This window comes from Parambassis ranga, chromosome 22 (genome assembly GCF_900634625.1).
Source record: "Parambassis ranga chromosome 22, fParRan2.1, whole genome shotgun sequence".
NCBI lineage: Eukaryota > Metazoa > Chordata > Actinopteri > Ambassidae > Parambassis > Parambassis ranga.
This window is the reverse complement of record NC_041042.1, coordinates 7068314-7088185: the sequence shown is the minus strand read 5'-3', so window position 1 is coordinate 7088185 and position 19872 is coordinate 7068314. Positions and strand designations below refer to the sequence as shown.

The following is a 19872-nucleotide window of genomic DNA, read 5'->3' as shown; positions in this document are numbered from 1 at the left end:
CAAGCTCAACATCCTTTCATCCGAATGGAGAAGCATATAAATAAAATAAAGAAGCCGCACTGTCAGCGCAGCACAGAAACCATGACAATAAGGTACACCTTTAATATGTGAAGAAGCCAATATGCAAGGCACAGCAAATGGCTAAATTAAAGGAAGCCTTCTACAAAATATTAGCTGTCTTTTGTTAAAATAATACTTAACATAAAAAGGGAATTACAGCTGAATCCCAGTGTTTTGACTGTGACCTACATTATTTATTTTCAACACTCAAGTCTTGTCCAACAGGAGCCAAAAACCTTGGAGGAAAAAGCTGGAGACTGCTCCACATTTCTGCACCAGCACAGCAGAGAAAATATCCTGCCTCAAGTTTACATATGACAAATCACAATCCCATATTAAGTTTCTAAGAACATAACACGACTTGAGTCTGAGGAAGACCAGATGATTGGGATTCAGCTATAAACCTGTGCTGAGTTGAGGGAGCACAAGAGAAGAGTGTGAAAGGACAACTTCAAACATGGGCCTTAGTTTCTCATTGATTTGTAAGAGATTGATAGGGATACAAAAAAAATGATCATGCTGTGGATACACAATTATTAGTTCAGATAAGGTTGATTCATTGAAAAAAGTTAGATGCAAGCCCGTCTTTGTAGAAACCTTTTCATTTTTATAGCCAATCTCAGCAAATTTGGTCAACATAATTTGACCCAGTTGGCAGCCGTGCAGGAAAACAGGATACTGCGGTTGTCATTAATAGACTGATAGGAAACATTTGCATACCTATCAACCATTTACAGTCAAAAAAGACACAAAGTTGCCCATTAAAACTGGAGTTATTAATCATTCATCATGATGTCTCCAATGCTTTATGACAGTAATATGGACTTTGCTAACCACTGACTCCTTAGCTTAATACTACACTCAAGTGATGTGAAAAATAATGCAATTTTTTAGCACTTCTTCAGAGATCCTCTCTGCTTAGTAAACACCACTCTCCCAGTAAATGTATAAGATGTGCCGGAATTCAAAAGCTGCATTTAAAGACTGACTGTGTGAGCATCAGGATGTGAGATGACACAGGAAATCCTCCATAGGACAAACACTCAGATAAATAATTGACTTCATACAACATGTTCTTTGAAAAGGTGCAGCTCATGAATTTAGACACACCAAATTCAGGTAATCAATATTATTTTGACAAAATATTATTTTGACTTAATGAAGCCCCCTTTAGAGCCACAGAAGACACTTAACAACTGTTTTAACACACAGAGTGGCACTAGGAGTAAACCAAGAGTAAAATCAGTGCAGTGCCCCCTTTCATTTTCTTTATAACAGAAAACTTTACATCAGTAGTAACATTTTTGGAAACTTTGGAAAACAGAGTCTGTCAGTGTCACTGGCAAACTCCAAATGTGCGCATTAACTATCGATTTGTGAAAGGCCATTGACTGATGCTGGAAGCAGTTAATAAATAATAACTACACTACGCAGTCGTGAGTGTAGAAATACAGACTCTACTGTAGGTCTGTGGAAAATGTATCATAATATAATACAGACTTCATTCAGTTGCCTCTAAGGCAGAATCAGGCACTAGATAATTTGACTGTGGCTTAGTTTATTGTCAAGGGCTACCTAAATTATACAGATTAGCTAGCCTCCTGATATGTACCTTAACGATTTCAGAGAAATGTAAACATTCAATGATATTGCACTCAAGCAGCATACTAACAAACCATAGAATGTGCCAGTACGTGCACTTTTATACTCCTAAAGTGCTTGGATGTAAAAAATATTTGAGCAGGGAAATGTTCAGAAACACATCTCACCATTTTGTCTGCTTTTAGATAAAACTTTGACGGTAAGACACGCCACAGCAAAACTAAAGTATGGTTTTACTTGTAAGCCATAAACAGTGTATCTCAAATGAGCTACCTGAAGCAAAAGAATTCATCCAAATGCTGCGTTCTGGTTTCCATATTTACATCAAAAAATCAGACAATCTTCCCATGCTCTCTTGCCTGTAAAAAAACGAGAGAAAGAAACGTTAAAATGCACATTTTATTTATAATTCACAGCTTTATGTGTCTCTTGGCATCACTTAAATACACGAGGAAGCATTTCTGGTGAGAGTATTTCTCCTCAGAGCTGTGATCTATGAATCTAAATTGGGTAATACACAGCTGCAGTGCAGATACAGTATCTGCATCTCTCTCTTTTTTCATCCACTACTAGCCATCAGAACATTCCTCACACTGACCTTGTCACTGCTGGTGGAGTGTGTTGGGTGTGTTTCTCCTGACTCCAGACTCAGGACCGAGAGTCCAGAGTCTATAAGTTCTTCTGTGGAACAGAAGCATCATTAGCTGTACCATCGACGTGCACTGTCAGAAAGCTCAAGGCCACTGAAGCTATAGCATACCTGTGTTGCTGATGTTGCACTTGGCAAGCTCTACAGGCTGGACCAAGCTCTCTGCAGGGGGGGTGCCAGGAGCTGTGGGGGGGGCGCTGTCTTTTTTAGTACATTCAATTTCATAATCCTGCTGTTGGGCAGCAGGAAGAGCAGACGGACCTCCTCCTTTGTCTTGAGGACTACCATCGTCCTGCTTGGCACTTTCAGGAGGCTGCTGTGCCCCCTGCTTTTCATTCTTTTTAGGTGACGAAGCTTTTAAAGAACTAGGACCTCTGGCCTCTGAAGAGTCTTGAAATTCTGTGGCTTGTCTTGCATGAGCCCCCTGGATTAGTTCCTCAGAGAAGCGCACTTTCTTCTCTGTACCACGAGGGGATGATGCCTCGGCCTTCTGCTGAGAGGAGGTGTCCTCTCTTGTGCTGACAGCTAACACTATGGATCCACTTACTTCCTCGGTTGTGTTCAGTGAATCTGGGCTTGGCGACAGCTTTGCTTTTGGATCGTGATGTTTCTGATCCTCCCAGTCAGCATCTGTGAGGGCATCGAGTTCCTCAAGGAATTCCTCCAGTGTTGTGTCAGAAGTCTGAGACATGAGATTAGAACAAGGAACATGGGAATTATTGATTGTTGACTTTGTTATGAATTCATGGGTTTGATATCTCACCTGCTGGTTCTCTCCTTCATCATTTGCCTGCCATCTGAAAAATATAGACTTGTGTCATAAGATATTCAGCGAGAGTGTAGATGGTGCAGAGGGTTGTAAACCTGTAATTCTTTGCTTAGTCAAGTAGTCACCAGAGAGCTTTTTATTTACTCTGAAATTCTCCGAAGAGCCATAGTGCAGAGTAGCTCTGCAGAACACTACCACTTTGATTTCACAACCATATAAAGGTTGTGTTTTCTTAAGATCAGGCAGACTAAGAACTTATACTAGCTCCGGTAAAAATGGAGGTCACAAACGAAGAAGAAAAGGAGGAGCTCTGATTAGAGGCGATGTCTTAACCCTCTGAGCCACAGTCACCACAGGTCTCTGCTGTTGCAGCTTTAGTGGCCTGCGGGCTGCCTCTCATCACAGCAAAATCTGCTACCAACTATGACAGCACCTGATAACAAGACTCTCTCAGGAGGACACACCTGAGTGCTGTTTTGCAGTGTGTCTCCTGACCCGTTCCTACTTCACAGAGACAGAAAATCATCCATCACATTATGCCCTCACACCGAGAGCTGCCTCACTCCCAGGTCTTGTGTGCTCTGTGTGATATGAGCAATGATTGTGTAACAGCACACTCAGAGAGCCCTCTTACCGCCCAGCACAGTACAGTAGCTTGTTTTACAACAGAGCAGAATACAGTGAGATATGAACAAAGCCTTCTGGGTTATTTAGTCAGCTGCCACAACTTCTACATCCAGTCTCATGACATCCAGGGGAATTAGAACATTAGGGCACAGTGCAGGAAAATAACATGCCTTCCCACATCCGCTTTGAGCAGCTCATTGGTCATAGTAAGATTTCTCAGAATAGTTAAGTGAGTGTGTGGTGAGACATGTCTCAGTGGTTTATGTGTGTGTGAACCTAATGCACATAGTGTTTAGCTGTTACTGACCTCCTGGCTCTCCCAGTTAGACGATCTTTGCCTTTTGCCTTACTGCTCGTCACTTGCACATTTTTAGCTCCCTTGTCCTTGCTTCGCTTGTCATGACCTAAAGCAGAAGAACACAAAAAGTCCTACTCTACTTTTCTGAATGATTTAGGGATATTAAAGTAAATAAAAATAAATAACATGTGTGATACCTTTTGAGTCACCGCCTGCCCTGGGCTGTTTTCTAGAATTTCTTCCACCTGCAACAATGAACAGCATCATCAATCAATCAATCATCATGCTGTGATGTGAAAGGTGTTTCTCCTCATGTGTCAGTGCCTCACCTTTGCTTGGGCCCCAGTCTCTGTCAGGCAGGGATTTGTCTGAAAACCTAGAAGCAGACACTTACTTTAGACAGCAACAAATACTTCAGGGCCATGATTTAAAACAGGAACTTCCAGAGATTTGTGGCATTTGATATCAACATTAATTATGGGCCTAGAATTAGGAGTTTTTGTAAACCAATAAGAGGTTCTGTTTCACAAGTCACACACTTCCACGGAAACCATCTAAATTGTCGAATTAAAAACACATTTCCTCCTCTTCTTACGTGCGGGCTGCGTTAAAGCTTTGCCAAATAAGGCAAAGCATTCCATCCTTTATCCCCAGCTAAAAATAGCTGCTTCTCCCTTGTCTCTTTACATTTTGAGGCTCCCTTAAACAGCCCAATTATTTACTCAGCAACTTGTTCACCCTTTGTACCACAGCTCGGTTTGTTTGAAATCTACCAAACACATCAAATTAATGGGTTGTACTTTTCCCTCCAGTCAGTTTGAGGTGCTATTGTGGGATTTCAACAAGCAGTGGGATGACATAAAACCAAATGTTTTTAATGTAAGTTAGGAACATGCCATTACGTACTGGCCTGATAGAATTAGATGGCTTGCCTGAAAAGTCAGTATGGTTATTATTTTGTAACATCCTGTGACTTGAAGTTTATCCTTGTATTAAAGTGGCAGAACATCCAGTCCAGATAGCTCACCTAATGGATTCCTCCACTGAATAATATAACTGGAAGCACAGTGTTCTCCTTTTCGTTCTCCTGTCATATTCTGCACTAAAGACTTAGAAAGCAAAAGCTGCTGGAGTCATTGCTAGCTTTTATTTACTTTTTTTTTATCTATCTATCTTGTTCATTTTGTAAATACACATTTTCACTTTTTGGCTGGGAATTAGATGAGAGTGCTTTTTAGTAGCTTTATAACCTTATTAGCTTTAAAACCAAAGCACGGGCAATTAGACAGTACAGTAGAATGATTTTTATTATGTGACAGGCCCACATGTCACTGCTACTTTATGCTAAGATTAGCTGACCTATTAGTATAATGAATATTGATCTGCGTTTTTGCCAAGAGTCAGCCGGGAAAGCAAGATGTTTCCCAAAATGTCAAATTATCATTTTAGGAAAATGACCTGAAGGTGTATTATTGGTTATTGGTTATAGAATTATGGGCTGTAAAAAAACAGTCAAGAGCAATATCAGTGGTAGTTGACATAAAATTGTGTAATTAAGGGGATTAAAAAAAAGTAGATTTTAGAATAGAAGGTCAACACTTACTCAGTAAATAAGAAGTAAATGAAAGAATAAAAAAACTGCATGCAGGAAAGAAATACATTCAGTCAGCATTTACTCGAGAATAACAGGGTTGCAGTGGGATATTGTGCAAATATAAAACAAATCGTTTACAGAAAGCGGAGAGCGGCTGTGAGAAATCTAAGATAAGATATATATCAGTGAAAATGTTCTGGGCTGAGTGCAAAGAAGTCTTACATGTTCTCAGTTTTGTCCATGTCCCATGCCCGTCTCCATTGGCCCTTAGCATTTTTATGCCGTGCCACCCTCTCTTTGTCAATCTGCTCGCGCTCTTTCTTCCACCGCAAATACTCCTCCTGCTCCTCTCTTGATGTGGGGATGTTGAGGTCTGTGCTGGCCTGCGGGTCCTCAGGGTCCTATGTGGACACAAAACACTTACGTTTATTTCTTATAATGCATATAAACCTGTGTTACCTTATGGTGCATCTGACACACTAGTGAGTGTGATTCAAAGGCATACGTTTTATGTGTTCATGTGTTTTAATGCAAACCACCGTCTCACTGTCTCTGGTAATGTCAATAAGCCATGAGAAGTGTGATGTACAGTAAATGCAATTAGGCCTCTTTCTTCCATTCCCCTTTTAAACTGCTTGTTGATTACTGTAATGGGAGCAGAGAGAAGTGCTTGCTAATACCAAAGGGAGATATGATACGGGCTCTTTAACACATCAAAAGGGACAGAGGCAGTGAGCAAACCACAGCTACAAACAGCTCTGTGCTCTGAAAGAAATCTCAAAAAAGGCCAGCAATATCTGAGAAGAAAGTGCTCGTCAGCTTGACAGCAGAAGGCAGAGTTGTTGCTGTCTAGAGAAAAAAGGAAAATTGTGTGAGTAATGAAAAATCCACATGCTGCTCTGCATATTGTGTGTTAAAGTAACAGAAATAACAGAAATACGAGAAAGAGACAACAAAAACAATGCTGGTAAAGAAATGATGGATCATGTTTTCCCCTCAGGTGCGGACCAATCACAGTGAAGTAAACATGTTGCCTTCCTGCATGCAGCTATCAGAGAATATATCATCTGTGCTCACTGCTCTGTTTTCCACCTAATGTGCCCTACCCTCTCCTCTGGCCCTCTGAGGACGTCCAGGGCCACATGGGAAGGTACTTCTCGCATGTTCCAACAGGCCGTCTCCTGCTGCCACTGCAGCCGCCCTGCTAATTAGAACTTTCCAATTTCTCACCTCTGTGGGGCCTCACAGGAAAGTTGCCAGGGGCCGTAGCAGGTACAATAAAAGTGCCAGTGCAGAGATCGTGCTCTTATTCTGCACTGCTGATTTGAGACTAAAATTGTCAGAAAAGATTTACAGTATATTTGTTAACCAAATCAGTTAACAAAGCCTATAGCTTTCTGACCCTCATCCCTTATGCAGCCCCTAAAAAAACTCTTGGTATTTCCTTAAGCTCTCTCCAGGCCCAGAGGCAGGCACACAGAGACAGAAAGGCATGAACAGCATCAGTTGTCATGTGGTGTATTTGCTGGGCCTTTGAAGCCCATCCTCCCTTCCTCCTCAGTCTGCCTGTTTATCGCACACCTGATCTGCGAGACAGCTCTGAGCTACTCCAGCAACGTTAACACGCAAGCCAGTGGGAGGCAGACGGGGACAAGCACTAGAAAAGAGGGGTGTGCATGGCAACGTGTTGTGCCTAGCTTTGTGTCTGTTTGTGAGGAGGGCACGGCACATATTACCATGTCTATTTCTCCGTGCTTTTGTGTAATCAAATAGAGGCGCTGCCAGATGGAAACCTCGCATTTCAAATCTGTTATGATTTTGTCTGAATCATCATGTTGAAACTACAATCACGTTTCATGTAACAACATTCACATTTAAGTGTTGATGGCTTCTTCTCTGCATTATTTTACCTGGCATTGCTCTGACACCTTGTAATGCTCCTCAGCATGCGTCTGGTCTTGTTTCACCTCATCCTGTCCGAGATGAGAGGACAAAGAAATAAACATGAAAAGAAATAGTGTGACACAGCAACTTGTTGCTAGCCATTTAAAAATAGTTGTTAAGACACATTGCTGCTGCCCTAAAGAACAATAAAGGCACAGGCACAGACTTATCCAGTTGGACAGATTAAGAGTCCTACACTGCCACCATGTGGTTTAAATGTAAAACAGCGTGACTTGGCACTATAGGCGCTGTTAAAATTGCCCACTCTGCAAAAAGGGGTCATCAGATCAGGCAACAGTTTGCTCGAGTTGGATGAACTCAAAAACTACACAGTAGTTTTTGACTAAACTGCAGCTACAGATGGTGATTTTGACTGCAAACACACAACACAGGATTCATGTTACCATTAAGAGCAAAGCTTAACTTTTTTTTTTTTTTTTTTTTTTTGGGGGGGGGGGGGTGTACATCAGACTGACTACCTGGCTGTCCTTCCTCCTCTCCCTCTCTTACTCTTTCCTGGCATCTTGCCAGACTTGTCTTTTTGGCAGCATAATGAGCCTTTTCAAAGTGAGAAGGCAGTTGAATGTTAATTAGATCAAAACGCCCCTTTCAGAATGGTGGGAAAAGGGAAACAATCGTGCTAGAGGAGTGCAGACCACTTAAAGTTTCAGAGAAGAGAAATTGAGGCTGGAAACAGACAGTGGTTTGCCAGGAGTCCCCCACCACCACCACCACCACCTCCTTCACCCCACCTCTTTCTCAGTCTTTATGTCCCTGCTGCTGTCACTCTCTCTTGTGAGTGTGGATAGACAGCCTAGTCATGAAGCATTCAAATCTGTCTGCCTGATTGCCACACCCTTCTCACAGTCAATATTTATATCCATGGTGTCACACACATTCATTAGAATAAAATATTTCAGATGTAGGTCAAAGCCGCCTTTTAGACATGTTCTCCTCCCATATCACTGCTTCGCAGCATCCTCCCTGCTACTCTTATAAACCATGTTGAATGACAGTGGTTATGTAAACAGTGACCATGTGGAAGGCCGGTCTCTGGGATTCACAGATGACTGGTGCACTGGAGCGCTGGCTACTGTTCAAATGCTGATTCAGTCCACATGATAAATAAAAGAGGGCAGATCTAGTGGGCCAGAAATAAAGGCAAGAGTGAACAGTGTGTTTAGCCCATAGATTAAGCATACATTAATGCAGTCAGGCCAGCAAGCATCAGCCAGTCAGAGGCAGCTATATGTATACATATTTAGACTCAGCCTCAACTACAGTTGCACCTATTTATGTGTCCACAGACAACGCCTGAGCAGACTGTGTTTTGTTTACAGTGATGAGGTGAGGATCAGCTGCCTGTGTATCAGCACATTGATTGAGCAGTATGTTTGAGAGTATGTGTGTGTGTGTGTGTGTGTCAGAGCAGCTGTTCCAGAGTTTCTGCATACCCTGGGGGGGTAAGGTCAGTGACAGTGTGGCATTTCATAGCTCAGCCAGCGGCACTGTGATACATGTGATTCTCCCTATTAAATATGGCATATCAAACAAACTACAGTATGCAGTTAGTCTGGTGATAAGGCAATGTATCTAATAATTAGTTAATTAATTAAAATGAATCTTTTAGAAGACCTTCTGTTGTGCTCCGTTTGTTCTGTGTGATCAATGGTCCAGCTAAAAATACAACAAAAGCTCTGGAAAAGAGGAAAAATAAAAAAATAACAGACAGAACCAAGGGAGATTAGACTAAAATCATTCTACAATGCATCTATTCCAGCAGCAACTCCATTAGCGCCCCCCCCCCCTTTCCTAATCCCACACCAGTTAGTCAGCCCCAGTCCACCTCCTGTGCACAAACCCATTGTGCTCTGTCACAGGAGGGGATGGGCCAGCAGACATGTCTGACATCTATGTAAAACACACTGGTGCAGGGGAGAGAACAAACAAAAGGGGAATGTGAGAGTGGAAGCTGTAGCACTGGAGCATATGATCGCTAGAATGTTCTGTATGTTGGATTCAGACCTGTGCTGCTGTGTTTCTCTTGGTCATGTGAGATGGCTGCTTCACCCTCCCAGCTGACTCCACACGCCTCGCCTGTCCATCATCTGTAGGGCTCTTGACGTCCACAGTGCCAGGTCTCTTTTCTGGCTTCTCACTCACCACCCTCTTACCCTGGAGAAATAGTTACTCATATTATCATTGCTGCCACAGCAGGCATCAAATATAAGACTGCCAGTACTTTTTATGTATAAAATATTAATCTGAGTTTATATTTTTTTGTGAAACCAGTTTTTTGACTAGGTCTTTTAAGGACATTTTGAAATAAATTTTGTGCAAACACTCACTTTTCCCTCAAGATTAATGTAATGTAATGTTTGTGGTGATCCATCCTTTACTTGTGTATCATTAATAGGTCAAAATGTTAATTTGTACATTAGAATGATATTCCCATGAGCCTCTGCTGTATTTTTGGGTTGTCCCTGTTAAAGTTAGCATGCTAACACTCTAAACTAGAATGTTGCATGTGCTAAATATTACAATCCATATTCAGTGTTTTAACTTAAAACTGTACTATCGTGTTCTTCAGTGGGTCTTAACTAATGAACATGAAATTAGGCATAAACAGCCCTGGACTACCCAGTACAAGAGTAAGCTACCAGCCCTATTCAAATTGCATAGCATCACAGTGCAGTTTGAGAAGAAGAGAGATATTTGAATCTGTTAGTCAGCTGTTATGGATGACTGAAGTAAAGCTGCTGGGTTTTTAATTGAATCTGTGAATCCAGTCTGTTTTAGAAGCATTTGAATTCTCTTAAGATGGCACAGGAAAGCAAGTATAGATATATAATTCATACACATCCACAAGTCTTGAGTAGCCTACTACTGAAATTTTTGCTGAAATTTCACTTATTGATTTGTGTGAGGTTATGCATTTGTTTTGTGTGTCTTCTACTCAGGACAGTAAGAATGCAAATGTTTTGGTTTCTCTCATATTTTTCCATGTGTGCAGTGACATAAGTTTACCTTTTTGCCAGCCATAGTGACTGTTAACTGCTTCCTGTGCCCTTGGCTAGTGCCTTGCAGTGGGCCTTCTCCTGCCCTGTCAGACCCCGCTTCCTGCTGCCCTTTTCCTGTAGGTGAACTGCTGCTGAATGGCTTTGTTACCACCACTCGACTTTCCTGCTTCCAAATCAAAGAGAAAAAGATACAGGATTGTTAAGGGAAAAAAACTGCAATGCCAAGTCATGTAGTTATCATGTCAATCACCGGTAGCAGACACTCACACTGGTGGACTTGCTTATTGTGATGGTTAGATCATCAGCTTTCCCTTTGCGACTCTGGAATGCCATTCCTTCTTCCTCTGCCCTTTTTCTGTCCTCCTCCACCTCCTAATACAACAGAACCACAAACTTCAGCTGTAATCTGAAAAGGTGTAAGAACTGTAAGCTCTAATCACAGATGTTTCTCTGCTTGTGAGACATTGTCCTCACCTTATATCTCTTCATGAGCGCCTCGTTCTTTCTGCGCAGAGCCTCAATCTTCTTGTCCAGCTCCAGGTCCCTCTCTTGATCCCTCTTGGGCATCATGTCACTGGAGGTCTAGAAGGACACATCAGCATCGTCAATAATCAAGTGTAAACTGCAAGGACTAGAAAGCATTTACATATAGTCTTGTCTGCTGTGAGTCATTTCAAAAACAAAAAACAAACACTGATTCTAGGTTCGAGGTTCAGAACTTATTCAGTACTTTTCTACCCTTGCTAACTATTTCTGTGGGTGTTTATTTAGTGTAGCATCATAAATATAGTTTTCTTTAAATGAGCCATATTTCTACAGTACACTAGAGAAATTTTCCAACAGGCTCGAAAATGGTAAGAGGGATTTGCAACATACAACCTCACCACTAGAGGTCACTAAATTCTACACATAGTTCCTTTAAAGTATACATGGAATAAATCTATAAAACAGGCACTTGGAACCATATTAAATAGTAACAAGAGGTGGAACAGTCATCACTGATAGAATATTTACAATTAATTTTAAAAAGCCTTGTGAGACACTACTGTGTGCCACACAACATTTACACCCACCACAGATGGAGCATTCATTACCAAGCTCAGTTACACAGGCAGAATGCATATGTAGAGCATCCAAACTATCCCAGTGCGGTCAGCAGGGCATGCACACCACAGGACAGCCAATACCAAAGTCCCCATGTGCTCTCACGAAACACACAGCACACCAACTAGGTGTGTGTTAATGCTTCCCTTCAAGAGACCCTAACATGCTTTGTGAACGGCAAACATGTAAACTGGAGCTGCTGCTGAAGAACGCTCAACATTTAGCAGTGGTCTCATGTTATTGCTATAGAATGGTGTGGAAGCTTAAGATATCTGCACTATGATGATATAATTTACTTTGGCTGGCGGTAACTCAATGACCTGACTCCAGTCTGGTTTTTGCAGAGTAAGAAGAGTGGGGTTTTTTTACTGGTTCTTTAGCTATTTCTTTAAATATAACACTTAATTTATTTTAATTTAGTAGATTTATAATCACAAGGAAGCTCACATGTTTTGATGTGCCAAAACTGTAAAAAGACTAGATCCACGTTATGACTTCCTGGAAGCTTCATTTCTCAGTCTTTGCTTATTACAAGCCAACATCTTCACATCTTCAGAGAGATTTCATTCAGACATCAACAGCAGTGCCCTGATGACACAGAACAGTCATTGACAAATGAGGACCTCTATGAACTTAATCAGCTGTGCAGCACGTGTTCCCCACTTTGATTCAGAGCTTGGGCTTCCTCTGTTGTTGTTCACAACTCTGTAAACAGAGTTCCCAAATACAAAAGTTGCCACTGTTTGTTGCAGTGGTGAAAAAATCACAATACACTCTGAGATATCCCATTCTCCACACTCAGCTGTGCAAATTATTCCAAGGGGTCAGACAGTCTTGATAGAGAGAGGAAGTTGATGCGCCAAAGTGAGTCAGGCATCCTCCACTGTTGTTGCCCAGTGACGACATAAGAGTCAAGGTTGGTTTTATGTTATATCACAAGCACAGAATGATGACTCACAGCTACTAAATGTACAAAAACCATTGTACTGAAACTGCAAAAAATTCTTTGTAGCTTTTTCCATCGCTGCTGCTGTTACGCCTGCAAGAATGGCTGCCACTGAGATGGCTGAGTCCAGCTACCACACCGAGAGCAACAAGATTGTGTTGCCACAGATTTGTAGTAAAGTAACAACTACACGTCCTGAATGTAGCTGTGTCTCAAACCTACAAAGACAGTGAGAAAAGTTTGGACTCACTCAGAGAGGCAGCAGGCTGGAAAGTGGTTACCTCACAGCTTCTAGTTGTCAGGGTATCCAAACACAACAGACCATGAGGACATACCACCAAGAATAGGCGCAATGGAGAGACACTCCACCGACTCCAAATCAAAGCGAGGCCAATGGCGGAGACTGAAGTGAACACTGGCCTTCACAATCCAAAGAGGGACGACTGTGTGGGTACGGTAAACCTCTGGGTTCTGTTGGTCGATTCTGTGATAGTGCAGCAGCACAGCTAACATATACACACAATCAAAGAACACACAGAGACGCTGTGGGTCTGCCAGCGGATGGCACCCATGCCTGGACAGGCGGGCAAAAGGGGGGAGTAAGGGGCCTGAAGGAAGAAAGCTGCCAAGGCTCCCTCCCTGCCCGGCGGTCCTGCCTCCTAAAGGAGCGACAGCAGGGGAAAGAAAGAGCCGGAGACACCAGTGAAACGCTGCACACAGCCATGGCTAAATCTGCGACAGAGCAGAAGAGAAACGAGGGGGGAACCTAACACCAGAGAGAGCCGGGAGAGCGTGGGATGAGAGGAGAGAGAGGGGAAGGAAAGAGAAGGCACTCACGGGTCTTTCCATGTCAGCGGTAAGAGCTGGGCTGGGTCCAGGCGCAAGGCAGCCGAGGCGGCAGAGAGGGCTGCCTGGAGTCGACGATCATGCCTCGATTACAATGAGCTAAGTTGGGCAAGCAGCCAAGACGTCTAACAAACGCACAGAGCTCCCCTGTTAACGGATTTCACAGCCACCACCCGCTTGTCCTCTCTCTCTCTCTCTCTCTCTCTCCCTCTGTGTCTCTCACTCTCCAGCACTCCTGCATATGCTCTCGCTCCCTCTCTCCCCCCATAAAGCACTTGCTCTTTCCCCTCCTCACTCAAAGCATGCTACTGTCACCCTCCACACACTGTAATTTTTAGTCACTAATACTCAATTGACAATATCATACATACCTTAAAACATGTCCCTCCTATTTGTTAGACCAAATTTAAATGACTTTTAATTCATCTTTTGCTTGTTCGTACTTCAGATTTTTGTGTGACAAAATTTTTTTATTATTGTTTCATTATAACTATAACTATAATTATCTTTTTGTTTTATTGCTTTAAAGGAGGGATTTTAACTATTACATAGTTTATGTGTGATACTGTCTGACTGCTTTCTTTTTTAAGCATTTTTAAAAACTCGCTGAAACACTGCCTGCCTGATGATGCCCCATCTAAACGTCGCCGCTCTGTAAATCCAGACACCACAAATGAGATGCGTGTGCTGCCTGTTCCCACTGCGGCCTCAACAGCTGCGTCTCCTATGAGATCCAGACTACATGTTGAGAGTACTAAAAAGGAGCTTCCTAAAGACAGGAGGAGAAGGAGGAGGGGAGGGGGATGCAGGATTTCCCACAAATCTTCATATGCTCGCATGCTCTCTCCACGCCAAAGTCTGAGGGCAAATGACAGGCAGCCTGGTGAATTAAAGCTGCAGGCGCCTGAGGAAGAGCCGTCAGTCACTCAGACTCTGCATCATGGAAACAACACACACTGCTAAAGTCAACATTGTTAGCATACTCCAAGTCCACATAGTGTACATTCTACATGGAGCAATCCTGCTAATGAGCAAAAGCTCTTTACAAAATGTTTTAGCTCACAATTGCTTGAGTTATTTCAGGATTACTGTGAGAAATGTGTTAAAAATATTCTGTAAAGGTCCTGAAATGGTGAAGAAAGACAATGAGGTCAACCTTGTGGTTAGGTTTATAAACAACTTTACACTAAAGAGGATGTTAGAGACTTACAACCAAGCAACCGTAGAAACATTATAATATCAGTTAGGAGCAGGAAACTAGCTGAAGGTCATTGGGCTACAATCTCTGCTGCTCCTTATCAAGTTCAGCTAGTTTTTTAATTGTTGTTTACATTTTCTTTTTCTTTTTTACAATTTTATTATTGATCTTACATCACAGACAACTAGCCTCAAAGAAACGTAATGGATAAACTACGGTAAATACAGGCCTACCCAAAAATAGGAGGAAATGCGTACTTATAATGAAACCTGAACGGTTATTTCTTTAAAACCGATAACATTTCAGTAGTTATTTATAATCTAGTAGTTCAGTAAATGAAGCATCGATGTAAACCTGCACTCACCCCATCATTAGCTGGATCCACCGCCATCAAGCTAACACAGGCTGCAATGTCATGTGATGTCCACCAAGTGGCGTCATCGTCAAACAAAGCCTCCAGACAGAGCAACTGAGACAAGACATGCAAAATAATAAATGATTACATTAAATTACAAAATCGTATGTATTTATATATATATAGATATTCATTATTTAAATCTTATAAAAAATAATACATAATGGCATAATGGTATAACATGAAAGACTATTAAAAAATAATCACAGTGTATTTGATTTCACCTCTGCTGTATCACCATGCCTGCTGCTTAACATGGGCACAAACAATAGAGTGAATCTCTACGTGCTCCAGACACAAAGCCGGGGTTAAATAAAGTCCTAATCTGCCTGCAGGAAAGTGATCAGCAAGTCATTCAGGATTTATTTATTGTTTGGTTTCCTTACCTAACCTAATCTATACTCAAATATTGACTTAAAGTAATGTGCTTTACAAAAACAGATGCAGCATTGGTTTATTTTATTATAGTGCCAGCTGTGCAGGGTGTGATTTCACATCCATAAATTATTTGGGAGGCCTGCATTTTGCATCGCAGTACATGTATTCACCATTTCCATTCAAGTTTGTGCATGTTCACATACCTGTATTTGCTAAAGCTGCAAAAAGGGAAGAAGATTGTAGACTGGTGGTTCAGTAAACAACAGAGAGATCATTTCAGGTCATAACAATTTGGGCGTTTCCTGCAAAACTCCACTTTGCCTGTCAGTCATAAGGTACCTGTTTGTTTGCATCTTTGTGAACTGTCACCAGATGTGACGTCTCAGATCCATCTGTACTGTACTGTACTCTATACTGAGCTGTGAGCTGTATAATTATTGTAAATACCGAGACAGACGTGGACAGCCTTGCTGCTGTGTCTGCTTTTGTTTTAAAATATTTCTTAATAATTGAACACAATCAGACACACAGAGCGAAGCAGCCCAAAGGAAGAATTCAGAACAAATGCAGAGGAGTGTCAGGAAGTAGGTACTTCTGTCAAGAGATCAAGATTGTTCTCTTTCTGTGTGACATCAATCTGCTGATAAGCATCTGCAACTCACTCGAATGATCCAGTATTATTACAGGAAAAACTGGAATGCATATGATCGTACTTTAAGTACTTTACTGCTTTTGCCATATAATCCTGTAAGATAACTGCATCCCACAGAATCTGTTTGCAACAGGCCTTAAAAACTAATCACATGCACCAGTGTTAAGAGAAAGAAAGAATTTTACCTGGAATTTAATGGCAGCAGGAGATGACTCATTTTGGATGCAGTACCTTCAGATATTCACACACACACACATACAGGTCACACCCTCAGGATAATTTACTGTGACCTGACACTGGAGCATTCATTCTCTACCCAAAGAAGGCTGAGATGACAGCACATTTAAAGTGAAGAAGATTTACCTGCTATTTACGAAATGAAAAGCTTTTAATGCACCTGTATTTACACGGAAACCTACAGTAAAGGCAGCAGCAGGTCTTTTATGAGCAGCATTGCAGTTCCTACTATATTACAGATTCTCCCATCAGTGTATTTCCATGTTGTGTAAACAGAGCAGTGCACACACAGGATATAAGGTAGATAAGTAATTCAAGAATCAAGCTAATGGTGTGAACCACAACATCAGTAGGACTAATCACTTTGTGTTCACATTTATTACTTGACATTCATATGGAGCAGTGTTCAATGTTTCAACCCCAACAAAACACAGCTTCCTCATTTCCAGTTTCAGTCAGCTGTTGGTCCTTTCTTTAAGGGGACACTGGGGGCACATTGGCTGTGAGCATGTCCAGTAAAAATACTTATTCTTAGCAAAACCTGCATGTAAGACCTTACACAATAATGTGATTTCAGACTAGGTGCTATCGCCTAACCCTAAAATGCTTTATTATATTTCTTTTTTTCTCTCATATAATATTCAGTCCAGGTAGGAACGTATGTTTCTTTAGTTACACACACATTTAGCAGACAGTAGACAGTTGTGATGAAGGTTATTTTCTTGAAAAAGGGTTTGGTGCTTCAGAGTAGAACAAAAGCTGCTCCATAAATGTTAAGGTGCGGACGGTTCCACTGGTTACGCCGCTGTTATGAGGTGGATCTGTCAATCACCTTCTGAGAGAAACACACTGTTTTTAATGCCACGCCCAAATCATGTCTGTCCTGACTACCAAACAGTCTCATTTCACAACCAGAGGCTTGCATGCAGCTCTAACACACCCACATTCTTCATGTCACACACCACCCTATAAATACAGAAGGATCACAGACATCAGGTACCAATACTATTGACTTCTGCCGTCAGGTATGTACTGTACTGGAAAGCAATGACTATTTATTTATGTAGGAGTATAATGTGTATATTTTGAAGCTCATTGTTTCATTTGTTTCCAGGAAAAGACTTCATATTGCACTTGTCAACAAGACGACAAAATGAGTGATCGTAAGTAACTTTAATTAGGACTTTTTGTGGAGAATTCTGTGGAATGGTTTTCTGTATAGAAAAAGTATTGTGCTTTGCATTGGTGCAAATGTTGTAATGTCCAGAGTACACATCATCTATATGTTAAGTCTTCAGTACATTCTATAGTCACAGAAAAAGATGGCGCACTATCACTAGATTTGTGCATCTACAGTGCTTCTTGCTATTCATTTAAATACTAAATACTGAACATTCAAATATTAGGAAAGTAAGTTTAATCTGAGGTGCAGTTTTATACCTAAAATGTGAAGATTTAAATAACAATGATCAAACTCCTATGTTTTATTTATGTATGTTTTCTCTGATTTTTCCCGTTTCTAACAGCCAAAGCGGTGAGTCAGTTTATTTCATTTCAGTGCTTTTACACCTGTCAACTGCATCGAGAAAAAAATGTGTACTTACAGTTGTTACCTCTCACAGGACGTCCCAAAGAAGAAGGGGGAGGAATCAGGACCTGATGGTGTAAGGCAGCACTCATCTTCCTCATGTGTGCTTTAAGCACTGTAGTCTCTCTGTCAATTCCTCCTGTAAAAAAAAAAAAAAAAAAGAAAGAAAGAGGATGGACAGTTGAAACTTTCCACTAAAACCAAAGCTTTTGTAGCCATTGAAACACGTTTCTTCTGGTGTTTTACAGTGCAAAGGGCAGAAGAAAGGAAAGGGAGAACACGGAAAGGAAGAGCATGGAAAAGGTGAACATGGCGATCATGGACATGGACATGGACATGGACGTGGACAAGAAATGAAAGCAAAACATGGTGGCGGTCCCAAGTAAACAATGGAGAAACACTTGAATCAACACTTTGTAACAATGATTGTTAAGAATGATTGTCAAGAATTGAATTATCTCTAATAAATGATTCCAGAAAATTAGGAGCTGTGGTTTATTTACATTAATATAAAGCTTGTGGCTGATTCTATATTATCTATTAAATTGCTATAATAAAAAAAAAGAAATGTAAAAAAAACATGCTGCTGAGGGCAGTGCAGAGAAAGGAGAGGGTGACATGTTTGTGCTTGATGATTCTCACATATGTGAGAAAAAAACATGAGCAAAAGGCAGAGCAGGAGAAAGGATGTATGAATGTGGTCAATCTATGAGGTACAGAGAGATAATCTGACCAGTCAAACCTGATCATCAAGACTAAGCTTCATTTATGCACATGCCACAATAATTAAGCATCTGTTTGAGTGTATGTATCACTGAGGAATATTTCCCACCCACAAAACAGCTACAGCAGACCACTATATGCAGTATACAGTTCAATATCACTACACACATCATAAGCACACTAATGACTGAAGATGCTGAAATCAATAGTATGTGGCCATGAATGTTTGAAACAGATTCAGAGACCTTTATATATTATGTTATGCTAAAGAATTATTTGGTTTAATTACTCAGAAAGGCAGGTGTAGAAATTCACATGAACAACAGAAAGTTTAATGCCACGCCCAAATCATGTCTGTCCTGCAACTAACAAACAGTCTCACCTCACAACAAAAGGCCTGCATGCAGCTCTAACACACCTTCATTCTTCTTGTCACAGGCTGTCTTAAAATTCAGAAGGATCACAGACATTAGGATTTAAATAACAATGCTCAAACTTCTATGTGTTATTCATATATGTTTTCCTTGATATTCCCCATTTCTAACAGCGGTGTGGTGAGCCAGTTCATATCAACTACATCACAAAAACATGCGTACTTACAGAGTTGTGGTTGTTGTTGAATTGTTTATTTCTACTACGGTACTTCTGCAACCTTCTTAGCTATAGTAATCTGTACCAATCACTTTTCTAGTGGTGTTTACAGTAAAGAATTAAACCGTTTTATAACAGGCGGGGGTAGAAATTCACATGAACAACACCCTACATCACCAGTTTTCGCCAGCTGCACGTGTGTTCTACATAACACCATCAGGTGCAGTGCTTTGTTTATGTCATTTTGTCTAGCAGTGCAAACTGTGAGTCACTGTTGAACAGTGCAGAAAGTCTGATCTTGGTGCTGCCAACACATTTCCCTTCAATATTCTTTATTGTTTGTATCCACATTTCAAGACTCCTGAATCGGCTGTATTCTGAGCATCACCAGGGACTGTGGGGTCAGACTGTGTTACATGTGCAGGTGCTTAATGAGCTTCAGGCTCTTCAATGTCACAAATACACTCATTCTGCATTATAATCAGGGTTTGTTCAGGACCAGCATGTGCAATAACCAGGATGATTACCACTGCAGAATTACACTCCTGGAAGAATGAGGAGTGTCTGTGCCTCCACAGGCCTTTACCTGCAGAAAGCGTTCTGTTCTTGGCTGAACAATTGTTCCTCTCTT

At 41.2% G+C, this 19872-nt stretch overlaps 1 protein-coding gene and 1 long non-coding RNA gene across 5 annotated transcripts; one reads left to right on the top strand and one right to left on the bottom strand.

The window, feature by feature from the left end:
- Positions 1 to 646: 646 nt before the first annotated feature.
- On the bottom strand, positions 647 to 13589 carry ccdc9b (coiled-coil domain containing 9B). Of its 4 annotated transcripts, none has more exons than XM_028395095.1 (14): positions 13451 to 13589; positions 11038 to 11145; positions 10831 to 10935; positions 10571 to 10729; positions 9569 to 9718; positions 7510 to 7572; positions 5822 to 6000; positions 4335 to 4381; positions 4203 to 4250; positions 4015 to 4111; positions 3075 to 3108; positions 2423 to 2993; positions 2261 to 2343; positions 647 to 2021 (listed from the first exon to the last, which is right to left on the bottom strand). In XM_028395095.1, the coding sequence occupies exons 1-14, from the start codon at positions 13460 to 13462 to the stop codon at positions 1995 to 1997; spliced, it is 1683 nt and encodes a 560-aa protein (XP_028250896.1). In that variant the 5' UTR covers positions 13463 to 13589; the 3' UTR covers positions 647 to 1994. The 4 variants fall into 4 exon arrangements, with proteins under 4 accessions (XP_028250896.1, XP_028250897.1, XP_028250898.1 ...); XM_028395096.1 differs by having other exon boundaries at positions 10571 to 10726; XM_028395097.1 differs by lacking the exon at positions 13451 to 13589 and adding an exon at positions 12864 to 13155.
- Positions 12880 to 18411, top strand: LOC114427210 (uncharacterized). Its single transcript, XR_003669445.1, has 6 exons — positions 12880 to 13064; positions 13143 to 17364; positions 17454 to 17502; positions 17866 to 17873; positions 17962 to 18003; positions 18176 to 18411. It is a non-coding gene; the product is annotated as an uncharacterized LOC114427210 (long non-coding RNA).
- Positions 18412 to 19872: the final 1461 nt, after the last annotated feature.

What these genes read in the sequence shown, in the direction of transcription:
- ccdc9b (XM_028395095.1), bottom strand. An exon ending in CAATAAGCAAGTCCACCAGT is followed by an intron (nt 10,730 to 10,830) that starts GTGAGTGTCTGC and finishes TTGATTTGGAAG; the next exon opens with CAGGAAAGTCGAGTGGTGGT. An exon ending in ACTCCACCAGCAGTGACAAG is followed by an intron (nt 2,022 to 2,260) that starts GTCAGTGTGAGG and finishes GTTTTTTTACAG; the next exon opens with GCAAGAGAGCATGGGAAGAT.